The sequence below is a fragment of the Hypanus sabinus genome, chromosome 13, assembly GCF_030144855.1.
Source record: "Hypanus sabinus isolate sHypSab1 chromosome 13, sHypSab1.hap1, whole genome shotgun sequence".
In the NCBI taxonomy this organism is placed as follows: Eukaryota; Metazoa; Chordata; class Chondrichthyes; order Myliobatiformes; family Dasyatidae; genus Hypanus; species Hypanus sabinus.
Genome location: NC_082718.1, coordinates 6,806,171 through 6,830,198, shown reverse-complemented (window position 1 = coordinate 6,830,198; position 24,028 = coordinate 6,806,171). Strand labels below are relative to the sequence as shown.

The 24,028-nt window shown below is 40.8% G+C and overlaps 1 protein-coding gene and 1 long non-coding RNA gene across 3 annotated transcripts in view; one reads left to right on the top strand and one right to left on the bottom strand.

Annotated features, from left to right (window-relative positions):
* The window catches only part of LOC132403616 (uncharacterized), a 331,526-nt gene that overhangs the window by 227,889 nt on the left and 79,609 nt on the right, over window positions 1-24,028 (bottom strand). The window lies entirely within an intron of this gene.
* The window catches only part of LOC132403613 (collagen alpha-1(VII) chain-like), a 414,548-nt gene that overhangs the window by 370,493 nt on the left and 20,027 nt on the right, over window positions 1-24,028 (top strand). The window contains exons 93-95 of the mRNA XM_059987065.1: window positions 3,904-3,952; window positions 14,252-14,260; window positions 22,687-22,857. Of these exons, the coding sequence (XP_059843048.1) occupies window positions 3,904-3,952; window positions 14,252-14,260; window positions 22,687-22,857 (229 nt within the window). The remainder of the gene's footprint in view (window positions 1-3,903; window positions 3,953-14,251; window positions 14,261-22,686; window positions 22,858-24,028) is intronic.

Below are 24,028 nucleotides of genomic sequence, written 5' to 3'. Positions count from 1 at the left end.
GAAGGCAATACAGTGGCTATAATTTATTAGGAGTTTGAAGAGATTTGATATGTCAACAAATAAACTCAAAAACTTCTATAGATGTACTGTGGAGAACATTCTGACAGGCTGCATCACTGTCTGGTATGGGGCGGGCTACTGCACAGGAGCAGGTTGTAAATTTAGTTGGCTCCATCTTGGGTACTAGCCAATGAAGTACCCAGGACATCTTCAGGAGCGGTGCCTCAGAAAGGCAGCGACCATTATTAAGGACCTCCCACGCCTAGGGCATGCCCTTTCCTCCCTGTTACCATCAGATAGGAGGTACAGAAGCCTGAAGGCACATACTCAATGATTCAGGAACAGTTTTCTTCCCCTCTGCCATCTGATTCCTAGATGGACATTGAACCCTTGGACTACCTCACTTTTAAAAAAATATATAGTATTTCTATTTTTTGCACAATTTTTAATCTAGTCAATATACGTATACTGAATAAGATTTACTTTTTTTTTCTTCTATATTATGTATTGCATTGAACTGAACATTGAACATTGAACAATTAACAAATTTTACATCACATGCCGGTGATAATAAACCTGATTCTCATTCATTATCCTGACCAATTCACTTACTCTGCCTCATCGCTGGTCCATTCCAGACACAAAAATAATGTTGGTGCTTTTTATTTGGCTGTCACTGATAAACTTAATTCCAAAAAGGATCTCAAACAATGTACATTTAGGCTTGTTTTCATCTAAGTTTATGAATGTTAGTGAACAATTTATCAATCGCTCCATTATGTTACCACTATTATTATGTCTTTCTTGGCTGCTCTGACATTAGTTGAAGCAACCCTTTGCAGTAGGTTGAGTTAGGAAAGGGGAAGTTTCTACTTTTGTTTGCCCCATATACTGTGCCTATAAAAGTATTCACCCCAACCCTCGGATGTTTTCATGTTTTGTTGTTGTTGAATCACAGTGAATTTAATTTGGCTTTTTTGACATTGATCAACAGAAAATGATTCTTTCATGTCAAAGTGAAAACAAATCTAAATTAGTTACAATTATAAAACAGAAAAAGTTGATTACATAAGTACTCACCCTTTCAAGTCTGTATTTTAGTAGATGCGTGTTTGGCAGCATTTACAGCCTCGAGTCTGTGTAGACAGGTCCCTACCCGGCTTTGCACATCTAGACACTGCAATTTTTCCCCATTCTTCTTTACAAAAATGCTCAAGCTCCAGGACATTAACTTTGTTGCTTTTAAGCCATTCCTGCGCAGCTTTGGCTTTATGCTTGAGGTCATTGACTTGCTGGAAAACAAATCTTCTCCCAAATCACAGTTCTCTATCAGACTGCATCATGTTTTCTTCCAGGATTTCCCTGTATTTTGCTGCATTCATTTTACCCTCTACCTTCACAAGCCTTCCAGGGCCTGCTGCAGTGAAGCATCCCTACAGCATGATGTAGCAAGCTTCATGGTAGGATGGTGTGTTTTTGATCGTGTGCAGTGTTTGGCTTTCACCAAACATGGCCTTTAATCTGATGGCCAAAAAAGCTCAATTTTGGCTTCATCAGAGCATAGAACCTTCTTCCAGCTGACTTCAGAGTCTCCCACATACCTTCTAGTTAACTCTAGCCGAGATTTCATAAGAGTTTTTTTTTCCAACAGAAGCTTTCTCTTTGTCACTCTCCTGAAAAGCTGTGACTGGTAAAGCACCTGGGTAATATTGTATGTGCAGACTCTCACATCTCAGCCACCGAATTGTGTAACTCCTCCAGAGTTGTCATGGGTCTCTTGGTGACCTCCCTCACTGGTCCACTTCTTACACGGTCATTCTGTTTTAGAGAACGGTCTGCTTTAGGCAGATTTACAATCGTGCCATACTCTATACATTTCTTGATGATTGACTTAACTGTACTCCAACAGAACAATTGTGGTTAATGTAGTTGAGCCTATATTTATCCCTCAACCAACAACGCTTAAACTGATTCCCTGATTATTTACTTAAGACCAGGAGGAGCAGAATTAAGCCATTTAGCCCATTGCATCTGCTCTGCCACTTCACCATGACTGACCCAATTTTCCTCTCAATCCCAATCTCCTGCCTTCTCCCCATATCCTGTCATGCCCTGAGAAATCAAGAATTTATCAATTTCTGCCTTAAATATACATAAAGGCTTGGCATAAAGTCAGCTGCCTGTGACAATTGCTTCCACAGATTTACCACTCTCAGGCTAAAGAAGTTCCTTCTCATCTCCATTCTAAAAGGATGCCCCTCTATTCTGAGACTGTGCCCTCTGGGCTTAGATTCTCCCAGCATAGGGAACATCCTCTCCACATCCACTCTATCCAGGCCTCTCACCATTCAATGGGGTTCAATGAGGTTACCCCTAATTCTTTTGAATTCTAGTGAATACAGATGCAGAACTATCACACACTCAACAAACTGTTTAGAAAGACTGGCTCTGTTGTCTGAAAACTTCGCAACAAAGCCATTAATTCCATCATCCTAATCACTGATCTATAAAATAAAAAGAATTGGTCCCAACTCAGACCCCTGTGGAACACCACTAGTCACTGGCAGCCAACCAGAAAAGGCTCCCTTTATTCCCACTCTTTACCTCCTGCCAATCAGCCACTGCTTTATCCATGCTCGAATCTTTCCTGTGATACCATAGGCTCATAACTCGTTAAGCAGCCTTATGTGCGGCTCTTTGTCAAAGGCCACTTGAAAATCCAAGTACACAACATCAACCAGTTCTCCTTTGTCTATCCTGCTTGTTAATTCTTCAAAGAATTCCAACAGATTTGCCAGACAAGATTTCCCTTGAGGAAACCATGCTGACTATGGCCTATTTCACCATGTGCCTCCAAGTACCACGAGACCTCATCCTCAATAATTGATTCCAACATCTTCCCAACCACTGAGGTCAGACTAACTGGCTGGTAGTTTCCTTTCTTCTGTCTCTCTCCCTTCTTGAAGAGAGGAGTGGCACTTGCAATTTTCAAGTCTTCCGGAACTGTTCCAGAATCTAGAGGTTCCTGAAAGATCACTACCAATGCTTCCATAATCTCTTCAGCCACCTCTTTCAGAACTTTGGGTTGTACACCATCCAGTCCAGGTAACTTGCTACCTTCTGACCTTTCAGCTCCCAAGAACCTGCTCTCTAGTAATGGTAACTTAACATATTTTCCTGACACCTGGAACTTCCACAGTGAAGACTGATGCAAAATACTTACTCAGTTCATCCGCCATTTCCTTGTTCCCCGTTACTACCTCTGCATCATCATTCTCCAGTGGTCAAATATCCACTGTCACCTCGCTTTTACTCTTTATCCATCCGAAGAAACTTTTGGTGTCCTCTTTAATATTATTGGCTAGCTTACTTTCATATTCTTTCTTTACCTTCTTAAAGACTTTTCTATCTGTCTTCTGGTAGTTTTAAAAGCTTCCCAATCCTCTAACTTCCATCTCATTTTTGCTCTATTATATGTCCTCTCTTTGCCTTTTACGTTGGCCTTGACTTCTTGTGTTAGCCATGATTGTGTTATCTTTCCTTTAGAATACTTCTTCCCCTTTGGGATGTATATATCCTGTGCCTTCCAATTGCTTCCAGAAATTCCAGTAATTGCCAGTGTTCTTTTCCAATCAATTTTGGCAAACTCCTCTCTCATGCCTCTGTAATTCCCTTTACTTCACTGTAATACTTAATTTCATTGCTATTCATGGGAGCTTGCAATGCAGAGGATGGTTGTATCAGAATCAGGCTTATTATCACCGGCACATGACGTAAAATTTGTCTGCTATTATGTAATAGAGATTATATTTCATAAGCATTTCAAAGGCTGTAAATTACAACAAGGTTGAGGAAAGAGGTGCAATGCAAATAATTTTGAATATTTTTATTCATTGTGTTTAGGAAGAAGAAGTGAAAGAAGTTGTCAGAAAAGAAATGAGCAACATATGTGGTCAGCCAATTAATATTAATAGCTATGTGAAATAGAAGTTGGTTTTATGGGAAATTAATTTTCTAATTGTTTAAAAAAACATCCATACAATATTATTGCAAAAATGGTTTATGTGTCTTTGCACAAATGCAATTTCTTAGCAAAATGGTTTTTAAACAAAAAGTCTTTTAACTTTCATTATAAATTTAACAATTCTTAATGCTCACAGGGCCCAATAGTTAGTAATATTCCTGGTATTGCAATTGTTAGACATTATATATGGAACCCAAGTGTAATTGAATCCTGCTGTTTCTTCAGCATTAGTCTTCAGACGGATATACAAAATGAAAATTGATCTATTTGCATTACATATGGCAAGAGGTAATGGAATCTTATTAAAAAGCTGAACATATAAGAGATTCAGATTTTAATAAGTACTTAAAGGTCATTGTTGCTTCAGAATGTGACTTTTTTTTCCAAACTGTCTTTCAGACTGAGCTTGGGAATTCTATGATTCACCGTATTTAAGGTTGCAGTGCAGCTTCTCCAATTCTCCATGGTCAAATTACAATTATGCCACATGGCCAGAAATACTTGGGTTTTGAGTATTTAGGGAAGGTGTCTTGGGTGTTTTAGTGGAATATATCTTGGTGTGGAGTGGAAATGTCAAAATTCCACTCCTGATTAATCTCCACTGCCCCTTGTTGGAAACAGTGTGTGGTATATAAAGTAAGTTCAGGGTTAAGTTTAGATCACAATGTTCTCATAAATGGCGGGCCCGATTCCATTCTTTCTTATACAGTCACAGCCAGAGAATCACCTGTGACAGCTTCTTATGAACTCTAAGTTAATAAAAGATAAAATGGAAGGAGGCTAACCTAACACTGATCAAAATACCTGCCTAAAAATTGAACTTTAGGTACCGAATTGATGCTGCATAAAATGCTAACACAATATAAGATATCAGAAGTAAAATAATTGGAACATCCTTTAAGGAATCATCTTCATTTGTACAAACAATTAAACTTAATCTACTGATTTCAAGGAATGCTTCCTAAACTTATGACTACCATGTCATTAGTAAGTGCACAAAATGCTCTAGGGCTTTTAACAACCTTTCCTTCTCTCCATGGCAGCCAATCATCAGTTTGGTTCAATTATTCGACAGAAATTGAATCCAATGTTTGTGTTACACAAACTTAATACATCACATATAGTGAAACAGTGAATATATCACACTGAAACTCATGAATACTGCATGAATTAAGGTAAACCTGGCACAGACTTCATATGTACCCATGATCGTAATAAAAATAAGTTATAACTATTAAGTTTAGCTCATACAAACCTCAAACAGTGAATCTTAAAAAGAATATATAGAAAAGTATAACTAGATTCACAATGCAAATTCTAATGTTCAGTTGGAACCAATTACTTTGCAGGTGCTAAGGGTCTACCAAGAACATTCCTATTGAACGATAGGGATTGCAATTATCAGGAGTTATATTATAACTTGTGTGTCAGTCTAAAAGAGGAGTTGTGAAAAGCACAACAGCAATAGGCGTTGAAGCTCCAGGAAATATCAACTTGTTCTCCATTAAGGAACTCACTGTGGAGCCGAAAGGTCCCAATAAGCCACCCGAATAGCAAGCAGCAGCTTAAGAGAGGACTGTAGTTCCTATGCCATTCCATCCTGGCAAACCCATTACAGTATGAGCTAATTTTCTATGGCAAATTGAGTCATTAAAGATCTAAATGTTTCTGCACCAAAATAATCTTGAGTTTTAAGTAAAGATGTACTGTATGTATTGTTAGTCTTCTGTGTAAATCCAAGAATTACTAGGAGTCAGTATGACCATGGCAGAGATCCCACAAGTCTACAGAACATATCAACATGTTTGTCAAAACAATCTGCATATCTTAAGACCGTAAAACAGAGGAACAGAATTAGGCCACTTGTCTAATCAAGTCAGCTTCACCATTCCATAATGGCTGATTTATTATCCTTCTCAATACCATTCTGCTTCCTTCTCCCCTTAATCTATCATGCCCTGGTGAATCAAGAATCTATCAACCTTCATTTAAACATACTCAACGACTTGGCCTCCACAGTCATCCGTGGCAATGAATTCCACAGATTCACCACTCTCTAGCTAAAGATATTCCTTCTCATCTCTATTCTAAACGGACATCCCCCTATTTTGAGGCTGTGGCCTCTGGTTCTAGACTCACTCATTCTCTCTATATCCACTATCTAGGCCTTCCAATATTCAGTAAGTCAATGAGATCCCCCTTTATTCTTCTAAACTCTGGCGAGTACAAACCCAGAGCCATCATTGGCTCCTCATACATGAACCATTTTATACCTGGAATCAGTATTGTGAATGTCCTCTGGTACCTCTCCAATGCCAGCTCATTTTTTTTAAGATAAGGGGCCCAAAACTGCTCACAAAATTCCAAGTGTGGTCTGACCAATGCCTTTTAAAGCCTCAGCATCACATCCTTGCTCTAATATTCTACTCCACTCGAAATGAACACTCAATGAATGTCAATTGCATTCCTTACCAATGACCCAACCTGCAAAGTAACCTTTAGGAAATCCTGCACAGGACTCCCAAGTCCTTCTGCACCTCTGAGTTTTGAATGTTCTGCCCAATCCTCTATCCATATTAGTATCATTACTGAAATACCATGGTCTATTGTAAAGCAGCCTCATGTGTATTACCTTGAAAATGCAAGTAAACAACATTCGCAGACTCTCCTTTGTCTAATCTGCCTGTTATTTCCTCAGAGAATTCCAAATGATTTGCCAGGCAAGATTTCCCCTTAATGCTGGCTTTGGTCTACTTTATCCTGTGCCTCTAAGTACCCTGAAACTTCATCCTTAATGATGGACTCCAACATCTCCCCAACATTGAAGTCAGGCTAACTAGCCTTTCTTCTGCCTGCCTCCCTTCTTAAGGAGTGGAGTGACTTTTGTAATTTTCCAGACCTCCAGAACCATTACAGAATTCAATGATTCTTGAAGGATCATTTCTAGTGTTTCGACAATCTCTTCAGCTAACTCTTTCAGAACCCTGGCGTGTAATACATCTGATCCAGATAACCTATCTACCTTCAGATTTTCCAGCTTCCCAAGCACCTTCTCCTTAGTAAATTGCAACTACACACACTCCCACCCCGGACACCCGCAAGTTTCTGGCTTACTGATAGTGTTTTCCACAGTGAAGCACTTATTCAGTTCCTTTGCTATTTTTTGTCCACCATTACTACCTTTCCAGCATCATTTCACAGCAGTCCAATATCCCTCTGATTTCTCTATTAGTATTTATATATTTGAAAAAGCATTTAGTTTCCTCCTTTATATTGTTGGCGAGCTCACCTGTCTATTTCATCTTTTCTCTCCTTATGACTTTTTAAGTTGCTTTGTTGGTTTTTAAAAGCTTTCCAATCCTCTAACTCCCCACTAATTTTTGCTATGTTATATTCCCTTTCTTAGCTTTGATGCTGTCTTTGATTTTCCTGGTCAGCCACACTCTGCAAGTGTTTCCTTCCAATCAACTTCGGCCTTTCTCATGATTCTGTTTGGGCCGGCTGGTGGTGTCGTGGCATCAGGACTGGACTTCAAGGCAGACGGTCCTGAGTTTACCCCAGCCAGGTCCCACCTAGCAACAGCAGTACAGTACCTGTGCAGAAGAAAGGCCTAGCAACCTACTTCCATATCTTGCCATGAAAACCCTATGGACTCTATGGTTTATGAGATCACGATGTGTCAGATTCAACTTAACAACAAAATTCCCTTTACTCCATTCTAATACTGATACATCTGACTATATCCTCTCCCTCTCAAAATGCAGAGAGAATTCTATCATATTATGATCACTGTGTCCTTTGCTCTAAGCTCCCTAATCAAATCTGGCTCATTACACAACATCCAATCCAGGATGGACTTTCCCCTACTGGGCTCAACCAAAAGCTGTTCTCAAAAGTCATCTCATAAGAATTCTGCAAAATCCCTCTCTTAGGTTCAAGCACCATTCTGATTTTCCTAATCTAGCTGCATATTGAAATCCCTCATGACGATCATAACATTACCCTTACCGCATAACTTTTCTATTTCCTATTGAAATTTATAATCCCACCTCTCACTGCTGTTTGGGGACCTGTATATAACTCCCATCAGGCTCTTTTTTACCTTGCAGTTTCTCAACTCTACCCATAACGATTCTACATTTTCTGATCCTATGTGTCGTCTTTCTAAGATTTGATTTATTTTTTTTTCACCAACAGAGCCACCTTCCCTCTCTGCCTACCCACTTATCCTTTCGATACAATGTCTATCCTTTGATGTTAAGCTCCTAAATATGATCTTCTTTCAGCCACGACACAGAGATGCCCACAGTGTCATACCTGCCCACCTTTAACTATATTACAAGATCATCTGCCTTATTTCTTATAGCATGTGCACCCTAATATAACACTTTCAGATCTGTATTCGTCGCCCTTTTTGATTTTGCCCTCTTTTTACACTTCAACTCATCCCACTGACTGCGATTTTGCCTCATCACCTGCCTATCCTTCCTCACAATCTTACTACATACTGCATTGACGTGTATACCAACTGCCCCATCCTCAGCCCTATGATTCTGGTTTCCATCCCCCAAACCCTCCCCAACAGCTCTAGCAAACCTGCTGCAAGAATATTGGTCCCCCTCAGGTTCAAGTGTAACCTGTCCTTTTGTACAGGTCACACTTTCCCCAAAAGAGATCCCTATGATCCAGAAATCTGAAACCTTGCCCCCTCCACTACTTCCTGAGCCATTTATTCATCTATACTATCATCCTATTCTTCTCCCGACTAGCATGTGTAATTGGGAGTCATCAAACTGAAATATCAAAATATTTCACACCATTAACAACAAGCTATTCAGGTAGAAGTGTACCTACTTATCACATGGTACTGAAAATGCCTACATCCAACAGGAGATCAACATTTTTCCTTTCTTTTGATTTCTCTACATAGGATCTGGAGAACAATCCCAATGGGAAACAGAGATTTAACTAAATGCTAAACAACATTGAAGTATTTTGAACATAATAGGGAGAAGTCAGTCAGAAACCAGGGTAGAGGGATTTAAGATCACTGCCAAGAATAAGAGAGATGAGAATATTTTTACAAAGTGATCAGAAACACATTGACTGAAAGAATGGTGAAAACAGGAACTTCTAAAATAAAACGTAATAAAAATGTAAACAGCACTAATTTTTAAGGCTGTGCCAAATGGAAAGGGGTGTGCGTAACTTGTCTGAAGAAATGTCACAGGCATGCTGAGGTCATTGAGCGACGCATGGTGTCCCAAACATAGCAGTGTATGGCAGCTATGAGAAAGTGGATGCACACTAATTATCATGCTCCAAAGCACTGAAAAGCCAGCAAGAAAAAGAAAATAACAATAAAATCTCATGCATTGTCAGTCATTTGGCAGTTCACAGTGCTACCAAAATCATTAATCATAGTGCCATTGTCCTCTACGAACTGTGCTGGTTCTTGCATTACCTAACATTGCAGTGGGAAGGCCTTCCAAAACTAAAGCTCCATGCATTATTTGAAGTCGAGGGGGTTGGGGTGCAGTAAAAGATTAAGGATGCTATGGATGCAGCAACCACTGGAGCTGTTTATCCACTACCCATTGACCTCAGATTCTTCTATATTATTCACTCCAGCTCCTCTCACCCCTCCCCAATCAACATACACAGGCTCCACTTCCTGCCTTTACAGTTCTATAACTTACATTAAATGGCAATAAATTGAACCAATTTTATTCTTTGCACACAGCCAACTAACATGTTGCTGAATTAAAATATTATTTGATTAGTGAATAATATTGAGATGATTCGCTTTATTAGTAGATAAAGGCCAACATTAGTTTAGACAAGAGCTGAATTCCTAAATTATTCTTAAAGCCTCTGTGGATCTCTAACACTGCTTATCAAGCAAAATATTTAATTGTAGGCATCATTAGTCATAAAACCTTATGTGTGTAGTTAGTATTGAAATATTATTTTAATAGAAATATTTTTATGCATAACTGAGTTCGCAAAATGTGGCATTTAGATCTTTAATGTCTCCCTTAATGGATCAGAGCAACAATTCAGTATGTTACTAAACAAGTGAGACCAGGAAATGCCCAAGTTTCAACTAAGTTGGTTTATTTCAAGCATTAAAGAGTGTTAAAATTCATAGATATCCTGAGTGATAGAGGAAGACAAAATTAGCAGTCCCTCCGAGGGCAGTGACTCGAACCAGCAGTCCCTCCGAGGACAGCAACTCGAACCAGCAGCCCCTCCGAGGGCAGTGACTCAAACCAGCAGTCCCTCCGAGGGCAGTGACTCGAACCAGCAGCCCCTCCGAGGGCAGTGACTCGAACCAGCAGTCCCTCCGAGGACAGCGACTCAAACCAGCAGTCCCTCCGAGGGCAGCGACTCAAACCAGCAGTCCCTCCGAGGGCAGTGACTCAAACCAGCAGCCCCTCCGAGGGCAACGACTCAAACCAGCAGTCCCTCCGAGGGCAGTGACTCAAACCAGCAGCCCCTCCGAGGACAGTGACTCAAACCAGCAGCCCCTCCGAGGGCAACGACTCAAACCAGCAGTCCCTCCGAGGGCAGTGACTCAAACCAGCAGTCCCTCCGAGGGCAGTGACTCAAACCAGCAGACCCTCCGAGGACAGTGACTCAAACCAGCAGTCCCTCCGAGGACAGTGACTCAAACCAGCAGTCCCTCCGAGGGCAGTGACTCAAACCAGCAGTCCCTCCGAGGGCAGTGACTCAAACCAGCAGCCCCTCCGAGGGCAGTGACTCGAACCAGCAGTCCCTCCGAGGGCAGTGACTCAAACCAGCAGTCCCTCCGAGGGCAGTGACTCAAACCAGCAGTCCCTCCGAGGGCAGTGACTCGAACCAGCAGTCCCTCCGAGGGCAGTGACTCGAACCAGCAGTCCCTCCGAGGGCAGCGACTCGAACCAGCAGTCCCTCCGAGGGCAGCGACTCGAACCAGCAGTCCCTCCGAGGGCAGCGACTCGAACCAGCAGTCCCTCCGAGGGCAGCGACTCAAACCAGCAGTCCCTCCGAGGACAGTGACTCAAACCAGCAGCCCCTCCGAGGGCAGTGACTCAAACCAGCAGTCCCTCCGAGGGCAGTGACACGAACCAGCAGCCCCTCCGAGGGCAGTGACTCAAACCAGCAGTCCCTCCGAGGGCAGTGACTCAAACCAGCAGTCCCTCCGAGGGCAGTGACTCAAACCAGCAGACCCTCCGAGGACAGTGACTCAAACCAGCAGTCCCTCCAAGGACAGTGACTCAAACCAGCAGTCCCTCCGAGGGCAGTGACTCAAACCAGCAGTCCCTCCGAGGGCAGTGACTCAAACCAGCAGCCCCTCTGAGGGCAGTGACTCGATCCAGCAGCCCCTCCGAGGGCAGTGACTCAAACCAGCAGTCCCTCCGAGGGCAGTGACTCAAACCAGCAGTCCCTCCGAGGGCAGTGACTCGAACCAGCAGTCCCTCCGAGGGCAGTGACTCGAACCAGCAGTCCCTCCGAGGGCAGTGACTCAAACCAGCAGTCCCTCCGAGGGCAGTGACTCGAACCAGCAGTCCCTCCGAGGGCAGTGACTCGAACCAGCAGTCCCTCCGAGGGCAGCGACTCGAACCAGCAGTCCCTCCGAGGGCAGCGACTCGAACCAGCAGTCCCTCCGAGGGCAGTGACTCGAACCAGCAGTCCCTCTGAGGGCAGCGACTCAAACCAGCAGCCCCTCCGAGGGCAGTGACTCAAACCAGCAGTCCCTCCGAGGGCAGCGACTCAAACCAGCAGCCCCTCCGAGGGCAACGACTCAAACCAGCAGTCCCTCCGAGGGCAGCGACTCAAACCAGCAGCCCCTCCGAGGACAGTGACTCAAACCAGCAGTCCCTCCGAGGGCAGTGACTCAAACCAGCAGCCCCTCCGAGGGCAGTGACTCAAACCAGCAGCCCCTCCGAGGACAGTGACTCAAACCAGCAGCCCCTCCGAGGGCAGTGACTCGAACCAGCAGCCCCTCCGAGGGCAGTGACTCGAACCAGCAGTCCCTCCGAGGGCAGTGACTCGAACCAGCAGCCCCTCCGAGGGCAGTGACTCAAACCAGCAGCCGCTCTGAGAACCACTCACTCTCCTCCACATTTGCCTCAATGTGTCAATCTTCCTCAGTACTAATTAATGAATATAGTCGATCATGGCCCCTGGCTTCTCCTGGTGGCTCTTGCTGACATTCTCTCCTAGAGTTTTCTCAGGGACAGCAGAGCTCTAGATCACCCGATCGAACTACGGACTGTAAGTCACAAGCTCCAACAATGACAAAATCAAAATGAAGATAAAAAGAACAAGTAGAAGATGTAGAAAAACTGAAGTGATTGACTATCTGACTGACTATCTTGACTGGAAATTACCACACTGAAACAAACCCTTCAATGCATTTAGGTCGAACCGTTATTCTGCCTAGTCTCATCGACCCACACCTGGACCAGAGCCCTTCCAAGCCCCTCTCGTCCACGTACTCATCCACACTTCTCTTGAATGTTGCAATTGAAGCCACATCTACCACTTCTTCTGGCAGCTCATTCAACACTTGCAGCACCCCCTGAGTGAGGAAGTTCTTGCCATGTTTCCACTTAAATATTTGACCTTTCACACTTAGCCTGTGACCTCTCATTCTGGTCTCACCCAGCTTCAATGGAAAAAGACTGGTTGCATTTATGCTATCTATACCACTCATAATTTTGTATACCTCTATCAAATCTCCCCTTATGCGCCTATGTTCCATGGAATAAATTCCTACCTATTCAACCTTTCCATAGAACTGAGGTTCTCAAGTCAGGCAACATCCCAACAAATTTTCTCTGTACTGTTGCAATCTTATTGACAGCTTTCCCATAGGTAGGTGACCAGAACTACACACAATACTCCAAATTTGGCCTCAACAACATCTTATACAACTTTAACATAACATCCTGATTCATGTACTCAGTCCTTTGGTTTATGACAGCAAATGTGCCAAAAGATCATTTACAACTCTGTCTACCTGTGACACCATCTTCAAGGAATTATGGATCTGTATTCCCACATCCCTTTGTCCTACCACACCTCAGTGCTCTACCATTAACTGTGCAAGTCCTAAACTGGTTTGCCCTCCCAAAGTGCAAACAGCACACTTGTCTGCATTAGATCTCATCTGCCATTTTTCCATCTGGTCCAGATCCCACTGCAAGTTGTGATCGCCTTTCTTATTGTCTGGTATGCCTCCAATCTTGGTGTCATCTGCAAATTTGCTAATTCTATGTTAGCAAATCCAAGTTTGCTATGCAATGTGATTGAGGCTACTCAAAGGAGTTGAAATGCAGATAAATCAAATGCAATTACTATGCAATGTACTTATCTCTGTTGACCAGGTATCAATATACAGTTCTATTCAACAACATTTGACTTGAAAACAAGGAAAGGCTCCACCCTTCAACCAAAATGGGAGAGAGGGTAGGTGGGCGAACCAAAGATTAGGAGAATTGGGGAAGTAACCAAGACATCGTAGAAAAGATAGCCTCTGCAGAAGCTTTTTAAAATTAAGAGTACTGTAACACAGGGGAAATACTTTGGAAGAGAATTCCAAGAGATAGTCATGACAAGAGGAAAAATAAATACATTAGCATTGATCCAAAAATTTACTTTAACAAATGGTATTAAAATAGGAACAATATCAGCATTTTAATATTATTTTGCAGAGCAGACATTCCTAGCAAGGTAACAGTTGTCTGAAATACAAGGCTTACGTTAGCCTATATCAAATGTTTTCATATTTGATGTCACTGGGAAAAGAACACTTGAAGCGAGATGCTTTCTATTTAAGGAGGGATTAGTTAGTTGTAATACATGAGATTGCTTTTGACTGAGTTGAACAGAATGTGTTTTTGGAAACCCCAGAGCTCTTCTTTTGGAAGGTTGGTGTGGCATTTCCCATTTTTTAAAAACAAAATGCAATGTCTGTATGTGAAAGCATGCCAGATATTGTACATACTCAAAATATTTTATCAATGTAACAGAGTAGCTTCAATGCCTTATTAATTTTCAAATTGAACATGGTTAGCTACCCATTTCTATCTTGATTCATTGAAACTTAAATTTGAGTTCAATATGCATTGTTATATCTGATCATTGTTGAATTTGCTTTAAGGAAGCATGACTCTTTAAGTACAAAATATTTTTGTGCAAATCTTTTTGTCTTAAACATCAACCCTGTTATTTCAACAGCTTGTGCAGGTGAGTCAGAAAGGAAGTGGGTCGACAGAACGGTGAGAAATAACACTTTTCTCTGGAATAGTCATTATCTGTTTTCCAGATAAAGAAATGCATGATGGTTAGCTGTGGTATTATACAGTTCTGGTTATGTTTTCACCTTCCGCAACCTTTTGGAATATACTGTTTGCTTTTTCCATCATTCCTAAAGTAGCAATAAAGAAGAGAGCTTAAACGAGATAAGGAACTTATTGTGTTAATCACCATGTTCAACACCAACACCTCCCCACCACCATATTTTCCAGTTACAATTAATTAAAGAAATATCTGCATTCACTCATAAAATGAAACCACAACTTATAAGATTTGAAATAACCTTTTCATGGTGAGTAGGATGACAAAAAAAAAACAAAGATCAGGAAGAAACTAAGGCTCTCCTTTTTATTGTACATTAATTAAGCAAAACTAATTCTGATCTTCCACTTTTGATAACATATCTACAGTGCTTATAAAATTATTCAGCCCTGGAAGTTTTTATGTTTTATTGTTTTACAACATTGAATCACAGTGGATTTAATTGGCTTTTTTGACACTGATCAACAGAAAAAGATTCTTTCGTGTCAAAGTGAAAGCAGGTCTCGACAAAGTGATTTAAATTAATTACAAATATAAAACACAAAATAATTGATTGCACAAGTGTTCACTCCCTTTAATATGACACACCAAATCATCACTGGTGCAACCAGTTGGTTTTTAATTAGTTAAATGGAGATCACCGTGTGTAGTAAAAATACAGCTGTATCCGTATCACACAGACACAAGGCTGTATTGCTGTCAAAGATGCATTTACTAAATATGGATTGAAGCGGGGGGGGGTCAGTAATTATGCAATCCATTATTTTGTGTTTAATAATTGTAATCAATTTAGACCAATTTATACAAATTTGTTTTCATCTTTGACATGAAAGACTTTTTTGCTGATCTGTGTCAAAAAAGCCAAATTAAATCCAGTGATTCAATGGGGTGTAAAACAATAAAACATGAAAACTTCCAGGGGGGGGGGGAGTGATTACTTAGGGGGAGTGAATACTTTTTATGGGCACTGTATATCTGCAAAGTGAACTAATCATTGTTAAAATTGTTGTTTTGCAAACTTTGCACCCACTATGTCAAAAGTTTTAAACATTGCTTTAAAAATATCTGGACACCCAATTTTATTTTATTCCCCCTGTCAAGCCCCTGGAATATCACTTCGTTTCTCCATTGTCTCTACTAGATTTCCTTCTGTATTCAGTGGGGAGAGTTTGATACTGATCTAACCAAATAGATACTTGTGGAAGAAATTATACTCAGTTTTCAGCATCTACATAGTAGATTGTAATTTTTATGCTACAATGTCAGTATATGCTTTTAACTAAGAATTTTGGAAATGGACTAAGCAACAAACATTGACAATTTTGCATTATATTTTAAATTTATAGATTGTTTGCCAACAAGAGACTGAAATTGCTCTGTGTGCAACATCTAGCACAGTAGTTAATCTGTTCACATTAAATTTGGTATTTCAAAGAGCTCTTAAATCCATTTAAAATGAGGTTAAGAACTTGTTGAATTGCACACAAAGGAATTTAATGACACTGTACGAAACAATGCATTAAAATGGCAAACAGAGAAAATTGATATCTGCCATCTGTTTATGAATTACTGTAAAATAAATGTCAAGGTTCCTATGCATTCTAGTATTTGTATTTCATCCTTGTCTCTTCTAATGTCAATAGTCTTCTCCAGCTTCATAATCCACTACAATATCAGAACTCTTGATTCTGTCCTTGCATTCATTTCCAAACTTAAATATCATTAACAGCGTTGCCTGCAGTCGGCAAGGTCCTAAGCTCTAGGAATTGCCACCTAAATCTCTCGGCCTCTCTTCCTCTCTACCCTCTTTAAGACACTCCTTTTAAACCTACTTCTTTAACTACAATTTTTGTCAATTTCCATAATATCTCCCATGTGATACAACACAATTTTTGATTTTTAATGCTGTTGTGAATTTCTCTTACAATGGCAATGGAGCTACAGAAATTTCAGGTTGTTAAATAGAGGATATTTTTCATTTAAAGCTGAAATTTGCTTTGAATTTACTGACTTTCTCATCCCTCCTACACCAACTCCTTAGCCATGTGTTAAACCATATGATTTTCCTCACTAGCATGTGGCATGGGTAGTATTCCTGAGATCACATCCCTGAGGTCCTGTCCTTTAACTCACTTTACAGAACCTCATCACTTTTCCTACCCCTGTCACTGGTATTTATATGGACCATGATTTCAGCTGCTCACCCTCACACTTAGGAATGTTGAGAAGTCGATCAAATCTTGGCACTCATGAGGCAACACACAATCCTGGAATCTCATTCTTGTCCATAGAGACTTCTTTCTCTTCCCCTAAATAAAGCAACTCCTATCACCACAGCTCACCTCTTCTACTCTCTTCCTTTGAAAGTCACAGAGTCAGGCTCGGCTCCAGAGACCTGACTGCTGTGGTTTTCCTCTGCTAAGTCAACGTCTCCAACAGTTTCCAAAGTGGGATATCTGCTGTTGAAAGCAATGCCCACATAAATTGAGAAATCCTTATTGAATGAATATACTTCTGTAATTTTCTTGGCTCAAGGAAGTTGTTTGTACTGTGAAAAGCTTCTGTCATTTTTGTTTTTACTTAAGTAATATGAAACCCTAAAATCACAATTAAGATCTTCAGGTACAATATCTCAAAAGGTCACCTAGAGCACCTGGATCCAAGCTATATTAACTCACTCTCCCGTACGGACCGCAACCTGTCTGTCCTCAGCTTCTTCCATTGCCAGGGTGAGGCCAAATGTAGATATGAAGAACAACACTTCATAGCAACACACACAAAATGCTGGAGGAGCTCAGCATCCATAGAAAAGAGTAAACAGTCAACATTTCAGGCTGAGACCCTTCATCAAGACTGAAGAAAAATGATGAGAAGTCAGAGTAAGAATGGGGAGTGACTGGAGGGAGAAATATAAGGTAGTAGGTGATAGGTAAGACCAGGAGAGGGGGAGGGGTGAACAAGAGAGCTGGGAAGCTGTTTGGTGAAAGAGATAAAAGGCTGGACAAGAGGGACAAAAGGCCACAGAAGAAGGAGAAGGGGTTGGAACACCAGAGGGAAGTGATGGACTGGTAAGGAGATAAGGTGAGAGAGGGAAATGGGAATGGGGAGTGGGGAATGGTGAGGGGACAGGATAATTGCCGGTAGTTCAAGAAATAGATGTTCGTACCATCAGGTTGGAGGCTACCCATACAGAATATGAAGTATTGCTCTTCTAACCTCAGTGGGCCTCATCACAGTGGTAGATGAGGCCAAATACTGAGATGTTAGAATGTTAATGGGAAGTAGAATTAAAATGGTAGCCGAAACTATTTTAATTCTATCTGCAGAGTTCCTCCAGCATTTTATGAGTGTTGCTTGGATTTCCAGCAGCTGCAGATTTTCTCTTGTTTGTGAACAGCACTTCATACTCTGTTTTAGTATCCCTCAGTCCAATGGCATGAATATTGAATTCTCCAATGTCAGGAAACCTGCTCATTCTGCACCCAGGTCTTCAACCCAGCAGCCCCCTACTTCTCAGTTTCTTTCACCTCCTCCATTTGCCCATCTTGTACGTCCTACTGGGTCTCCTATCCCCACCTCAGCTCGAATGCCTCCTATAAATTCACTGATGACACAACTGTGATTGGCAGAATATCAGACGGTGATGAAGAGGATTACAGGAGTGAGATAGATCGACTAGTTGAGTGGTGTCGCAATAATAAACCTACGCTCAACATCAGCAAGGAATTGATAGTGGATTTCAGGAAGGAGAAGTCGGGAGAACACACACCAGTCTTGAACAAGGTGTCACAGCAGTGGGAAGGGTGAGCAGCTTCAAATTCCTGGGCATCAACATCTCAGAGGATCTATCCTGGGGCCTGCGATTATGTAGAAGCCACACAAGCAGCTATACTTCATTTAGAATTTGAGGAGATATGATATGTCACCAGAGACTCTAGAAAATTTCTATAGATGAACTGTGAAGAGCATGTTGACTGGTTGCATCACCGTTTGGTATGGAGGACCCAATACAGAGGATCAATGAATCTGCAGAGGGCTGTAGACTCCGCCAGCTCCATCATGGGCACTAACCTCACTACCATCGAGAATGTCTTCAAAAGAAGACAGCATCCATCATGAAAGACCCTCACCATCATCGGGATCTGCCTTCTTCTCATTTCTACCATCAGGGAAGAGGTACAGGAGCCTGACACACACTCAACCTTTTCAGAACAGCTTCTTCCCCTCCACTAAGAGATTTCTGAATGGTCTATGAACCCATGCACATGATATCACTATGTTGCTCTCATTTTGCATTGTTTATTTTTAAATATATTCTTTTTGTGACTTGTAGTAATTTTATGTATTGCATTGTACTGCTGCTACAAAACAAATTTCACAACATATGTATATCAATAATGATAAACCTGACCTTTCCCCTTCCAATTTGGTTTTCCTTCACCTTCCTTATCTGGAGCCCTTTATTATCTTCACCTGTCAGTACTCTCTCCCCCATCTGCCAATCAACTACCCTTTAGCCCAGATTGTCTTCCATCTCTTGCTGTGCTCCTCTTCCTCTGTTCTTTATAATGGTGATGTCCCCTCAGTGTCCACTGAGATGAATCATGCATTTGGCACAAAAAGAAAACACTGGAAGAACTCAGCAAGTCATTACTTACTCAGGGTTTCTACCTGAAGTATCAATTCTCTATGTCTATTCACAAAACCTGTATAACCCATTGAGTTCCTCCAGCAGCTTGATTTTTGCTTCAAAACTTCAATACTGCATTAAGTTTGATATATTTTTGTTAATAAGGCTACTAAGGATTATAGCAATTTAGGCAGATAGATGAATATCCAGGGTCTGAGTAGCCTTCTTTAACTGGTATGTTTTTATAAATGGGGTTTAGGAAATGTGATTTATAATTCTATGATTTTTTTGACCAAAAAGAAATAATTAATGCAATGAAGTTTCTCTTAATCTTGAATGTGCAGCTGTCAATTTTCACTGTAATTAATAACCCACTAACAACATTTCAGGAATGCACAGCCTTGAATCTTCCAATCTCTGAGAATTAAATTCTGTTTGAATCATTCATTACAAAAAAAAACATGGCTCTTTCATTATTCATTACCATGGAAACTTCGTCCATCTTTTTAAACTCTGAAATGTCTGAGAATGCAGTGTTAAATATAATGTTGAAAAAGGCATCTACTACATTATAACAGTAAGTACTTTCCATCTAAGGAATGTAGAAAGGGAAAGATTAATGAGGACCATAATAGAATGCATATCTTCTAATGATAGTGTTCTGGATTGTCTATTACTCAATTTAGAGTCAAATGCCATCTCTAACTTTGCCAATGACACCACTGTTGTTGGCAGAGCCTCAGATGACAATGAGGCATACAGAAGGAAGAACAATTGGTTGGTTGTATACTGTCATAACAACAACCTTGCACTCAACATCAGCATGATCATGGGATTGAATGTGGACTTCAAGGAGGGGAACTCGGAAGAACACACACCAGTCCTTCAATGAGGGGTCAACAATGGAAACAATGAGCAGCTTCAAGTTCTTGGCTATCAATGTCTCAGAGGATTAATTTCCCAACATATTGATGCAATCTTGAAGAAAACACACCAGTAGCTATACTTCATTCAGAGTTTGAGGAGATTTGGTATGTCACCAAAGACCCTAGCAGATCTACGGTGAAGAGCATTCTGACTGTTTGCGTCACTACTGGCAGGATGTACAGGATCAGACTCACCCAGCTCCATCGTGACACTAAATCCTCCCCACCATCAGAGACTACATTAAAACTTTAAAGGAGGTCCCATCCGTCATTAAGAACCCTCACTATCTGGGACATGCCCTCTTCTCAAAAGCCTGGACAAAAGCCTGGATACTCACACTCAATGTTTTATGAACAGATTATTCCCTTCCACCATCAGATTTATGAATGTCCATGAACAGTACCCCACTATTTTTTGTGCTGGTCATATACTTCTTTTGTAAGTTATGATAATTTTTTATGTCTTGCACTGTACAGCTGTCACAAAACAACAAAATTAACAACAAGTCAGTGATGATAAACCTGAATCTGAGTCAATTATTCTTCAATTCTTTCACTGCATTCTGTTTGCAGAATCTGAACATCAATGGCAAAGTCAATATTTATCATCTATTTCTAATAACCCTGAGAAAGAAATGCTGAGCTCCCAACTTGAAATTGTTACAGTCCTTCCAGTTGAAACCCTGTCTTTATTGGCAATAGAAGCCATGGCTTGGGAGATGTAAGAGTAATCTAAGCAATTGACTGAGTGCACAACATAGATGGTATACAAAGCGTTCATCAGTGGTGGCGGAAATAAATGCTTAGGATGGTTGACTGCATTTTTCTGGGTGGTTTCCAGTTCTTTGAGTCATGTTACAGCTGCACGCATCCAAACAAGTGGATCATGCTCCCAATTTGTGGATGGAGTGTCAGGAGGCAAGCCACTTGATGCAGAATACCCAGCTTCTTATTAGCTCTTACAGCAACAGTAGTAATGTAATCAAGAGAAAACTTACAGATGCCAGAACTCCAAGCAACATAGCTACCTGGCCTACTGTGTTCCTCCAGCATTTTGTGTGTGTTGCTACAGAAGTAGTGCAGCTGGTAACTTAAGTTCTCACACTTCTGACTTATGATTGAAGGAACATCTATGATGAAAGAGCCAATGATTATTGGCTAAGGATATTGACCTAAAGAATTCCTGCAAATAAGCTGTGGAGCCAAGATGATTGACTTCCAACAATCTTAATATTTTCCTTTGTGCAATATATGATTCCCTTTCCAGAGTGTTGACCAGATATTATTGACTTAAATGTCATCAGATCTCCTTGAAGTCACAGTTTGCCAGATCTTGCCTTGATATTAAGAGTAGTTATTGTCACCTCTAGAATTGTCATTCAACTCTTATTTAGACTAAAGCAGTCATGAGGTCTGGATTCAAATAGTCCAGGCAAACCCAAATTGGGCATCATGAGAAACTTACTATTAAATAAGTGTCACTCAAAGTTACTGTTAACATCCTCCATTACTTTGTAGAAAGGTGATTGGGCGATAGTTAGCTAATTGGATTTCCCTCTGCTTTTTGCAAACAACGCTTGATTTGGCAACTTTCAACATTGGTAGTTGATGGGGTTGTTACTGGAACAACTTGGCTGGAACACATCTCTAGTTTGTTCCATCACCTTTACTGTACCCAGTGTTCTCAGCCATTATTTGATGTAACATGGACTGTATAAAATTGGCTGAAGACTTACATCTGTGATGCTGGGGATCTCAGAAGGAGATTAGATGGATCACCTGGTTGGCATGAGAAAAAAAGAACACCAGAAGAACTCAAGCTGTTTCAAGGTCTTGATGTCAACTTCTTCCTCTCTTCTACATTGATGCTGTTTAACCTGCTGAGTTTTTCTAGCATTCTGATTATTGTTGAAGATTCTAGCACCTACAGTCTCTTTTGCCTTCTTCCATTTGTCACTTCTAGATGACCATGTTTCTAACTGCTTCAGCCTTTTCTTTGCCATTCACATGCTGAGCCATCATTGAGCTTAGAGAAGTTCTTGAAGCATGTAATTGACCAGCACAGATCATAACTACATGTGGCAGTACTGCCGAGTTTTAATCTTATTCATTGATTCCGAGATTGTTTACTTCTGCTTAGTTCTGGTTTTGCTATAGTCTTGTTTACTATCTTGCATTTAATTTTTTTAGTTGCGCCTCAATATTTCTTATTGTAATTTGTAGTATATTTTTGTATTACACTGGTAGGCCAGTGATAATACACATGAATCTAATTCTGATTCATTCAGAAGTAGATGAATACCTATTAAGTATTGAGGTGAAAGACGGGAATGCAGAAGTAAGATTGCACTTGAATCAACCTTGATCTCACTGAATGGCAAAGCAATTCTGACAGCCAAGTGGCCTATTCCTGTTCCTAATTCAAATGGTTGTTTCCTTTTAAGCCATGAGATTGGCGATATACATTTCTGTCTGCTGCACCCTTGCCTTGAGCTGAGTTTATCTCAATTAACAGCAATGTAATCCCACAAAACATGATAGAATCTTTGGTGTAAAGTTGAAGCTTTTTTGCCCCCTGAAGGGCCATGTGCTATTCTTCATCCGATACCATCATGAAAGGATACATCTATCACAGGTGAAGGCACTTCCTTTTCTAGCTGCTGCCGACTCAGCCTGCCAGCTATAAAAAGTAATTTCTACATTTTCTAAAATATAGAATGAAGTATTACATCGACCTCATCTTGTTCTCTCCTCTTTAGGAAAAGATTTCCAATTGATTATTAGAACAGATGATTCCAAAGAAAACTCCTGGGAAAAAGGTGGAGAAAGCAGAAAAGATGTACAAGAAAGAATTGACAATGAAGACAGTGAAGAAGCAGAATTTGAGGATGAAGTTGAATTTGGAAACATAACACTACGTAATACCACAGGTATATTAAGGGTTTAATACAATGAATTTTGAATTAACATTTCTGTATAGGTGCAAAGGAGAAACAAAATATACAGAACAAGACCTTTATGATCCAAAATTTAAATAAATTCTTACTGTAATATTGATGCACTATCAATAATTCCAAAAGACTGGAAGTAGAGTAAATACTGGAAGGCTTTTATCAGCTGTAAAATGGACCACGACCATGCTGGATGACTGCCCTGGACTGAGGGAGGAGCAGTGACACAATCACCTTTATCCAGGGGTCAGTGGGAGGAGCCACAGGAGCAGTCAGCAGAGGGGCGTGTCCAGACAGGTATATATGGTTTACCACAAATATTGTCTTATATATCTCTATTTATTATAACCAAAACTGTCACTGAGAATTGTCCCCAATATTATTCCAGCAAGTGTATTCCACAAATCCACCACATTCTATGTGAAGGAGATAATTCTCAACTATTGACCTCCATATTCCTCAGAGTATTAGTGCCTACTTAACAAGGTACCTTCAGCCAATTGTTTAATCCAAAAATTCTGGCCACTATTTATGTTACAGATCCTTTGCATAGAGATAAATGATCAGAACAAAATATTTTATTGGTATACTTTGAGGAATACGTATTGACTAGAGAGCTTTATTCCTGTTCAAAATACTTCACGTGAACTTTGCCATTCTACTGAAGAAACAAAAGGAATCTTGATTTAAGCTTCAACCAAATACTGCTACTTCCAGCAATGCAGTTGTGTGAAGTACCATTAAACAAATACATTTAATGCATTAGAAAGCATTGATGAAAAGCTTGAGACTGGCATGAGAATTCAGTCACTGGAAGGAAGGAACTTCAATCAGGTCCATTGTTCGAGTACAAAAGGCAGCAGCGGGTCGGTACAGTGAAAAAGAGCTTTGATCAGTGACCAGTCGGCACTTGCGATAGACTAGCAAGAGAAATTTAAAGGAAAGCAGGGGCAAGTGCAGCAGCCATTATCACAGCACCCATCAACTGAGTGGACAGAATCAGAGTGGTGATCTCGAGGCATTAACTCTTCAAGTCTTCCACAAGGAGAGGCTTCAGTCAGAGAAAGCAAAGGAAAGAAAAGCTCTTTATATCTGCTCATCTAAGATAGTAGAGAGGCCAAGCAGGATAGTTGACTGCTCCTCTTACAGG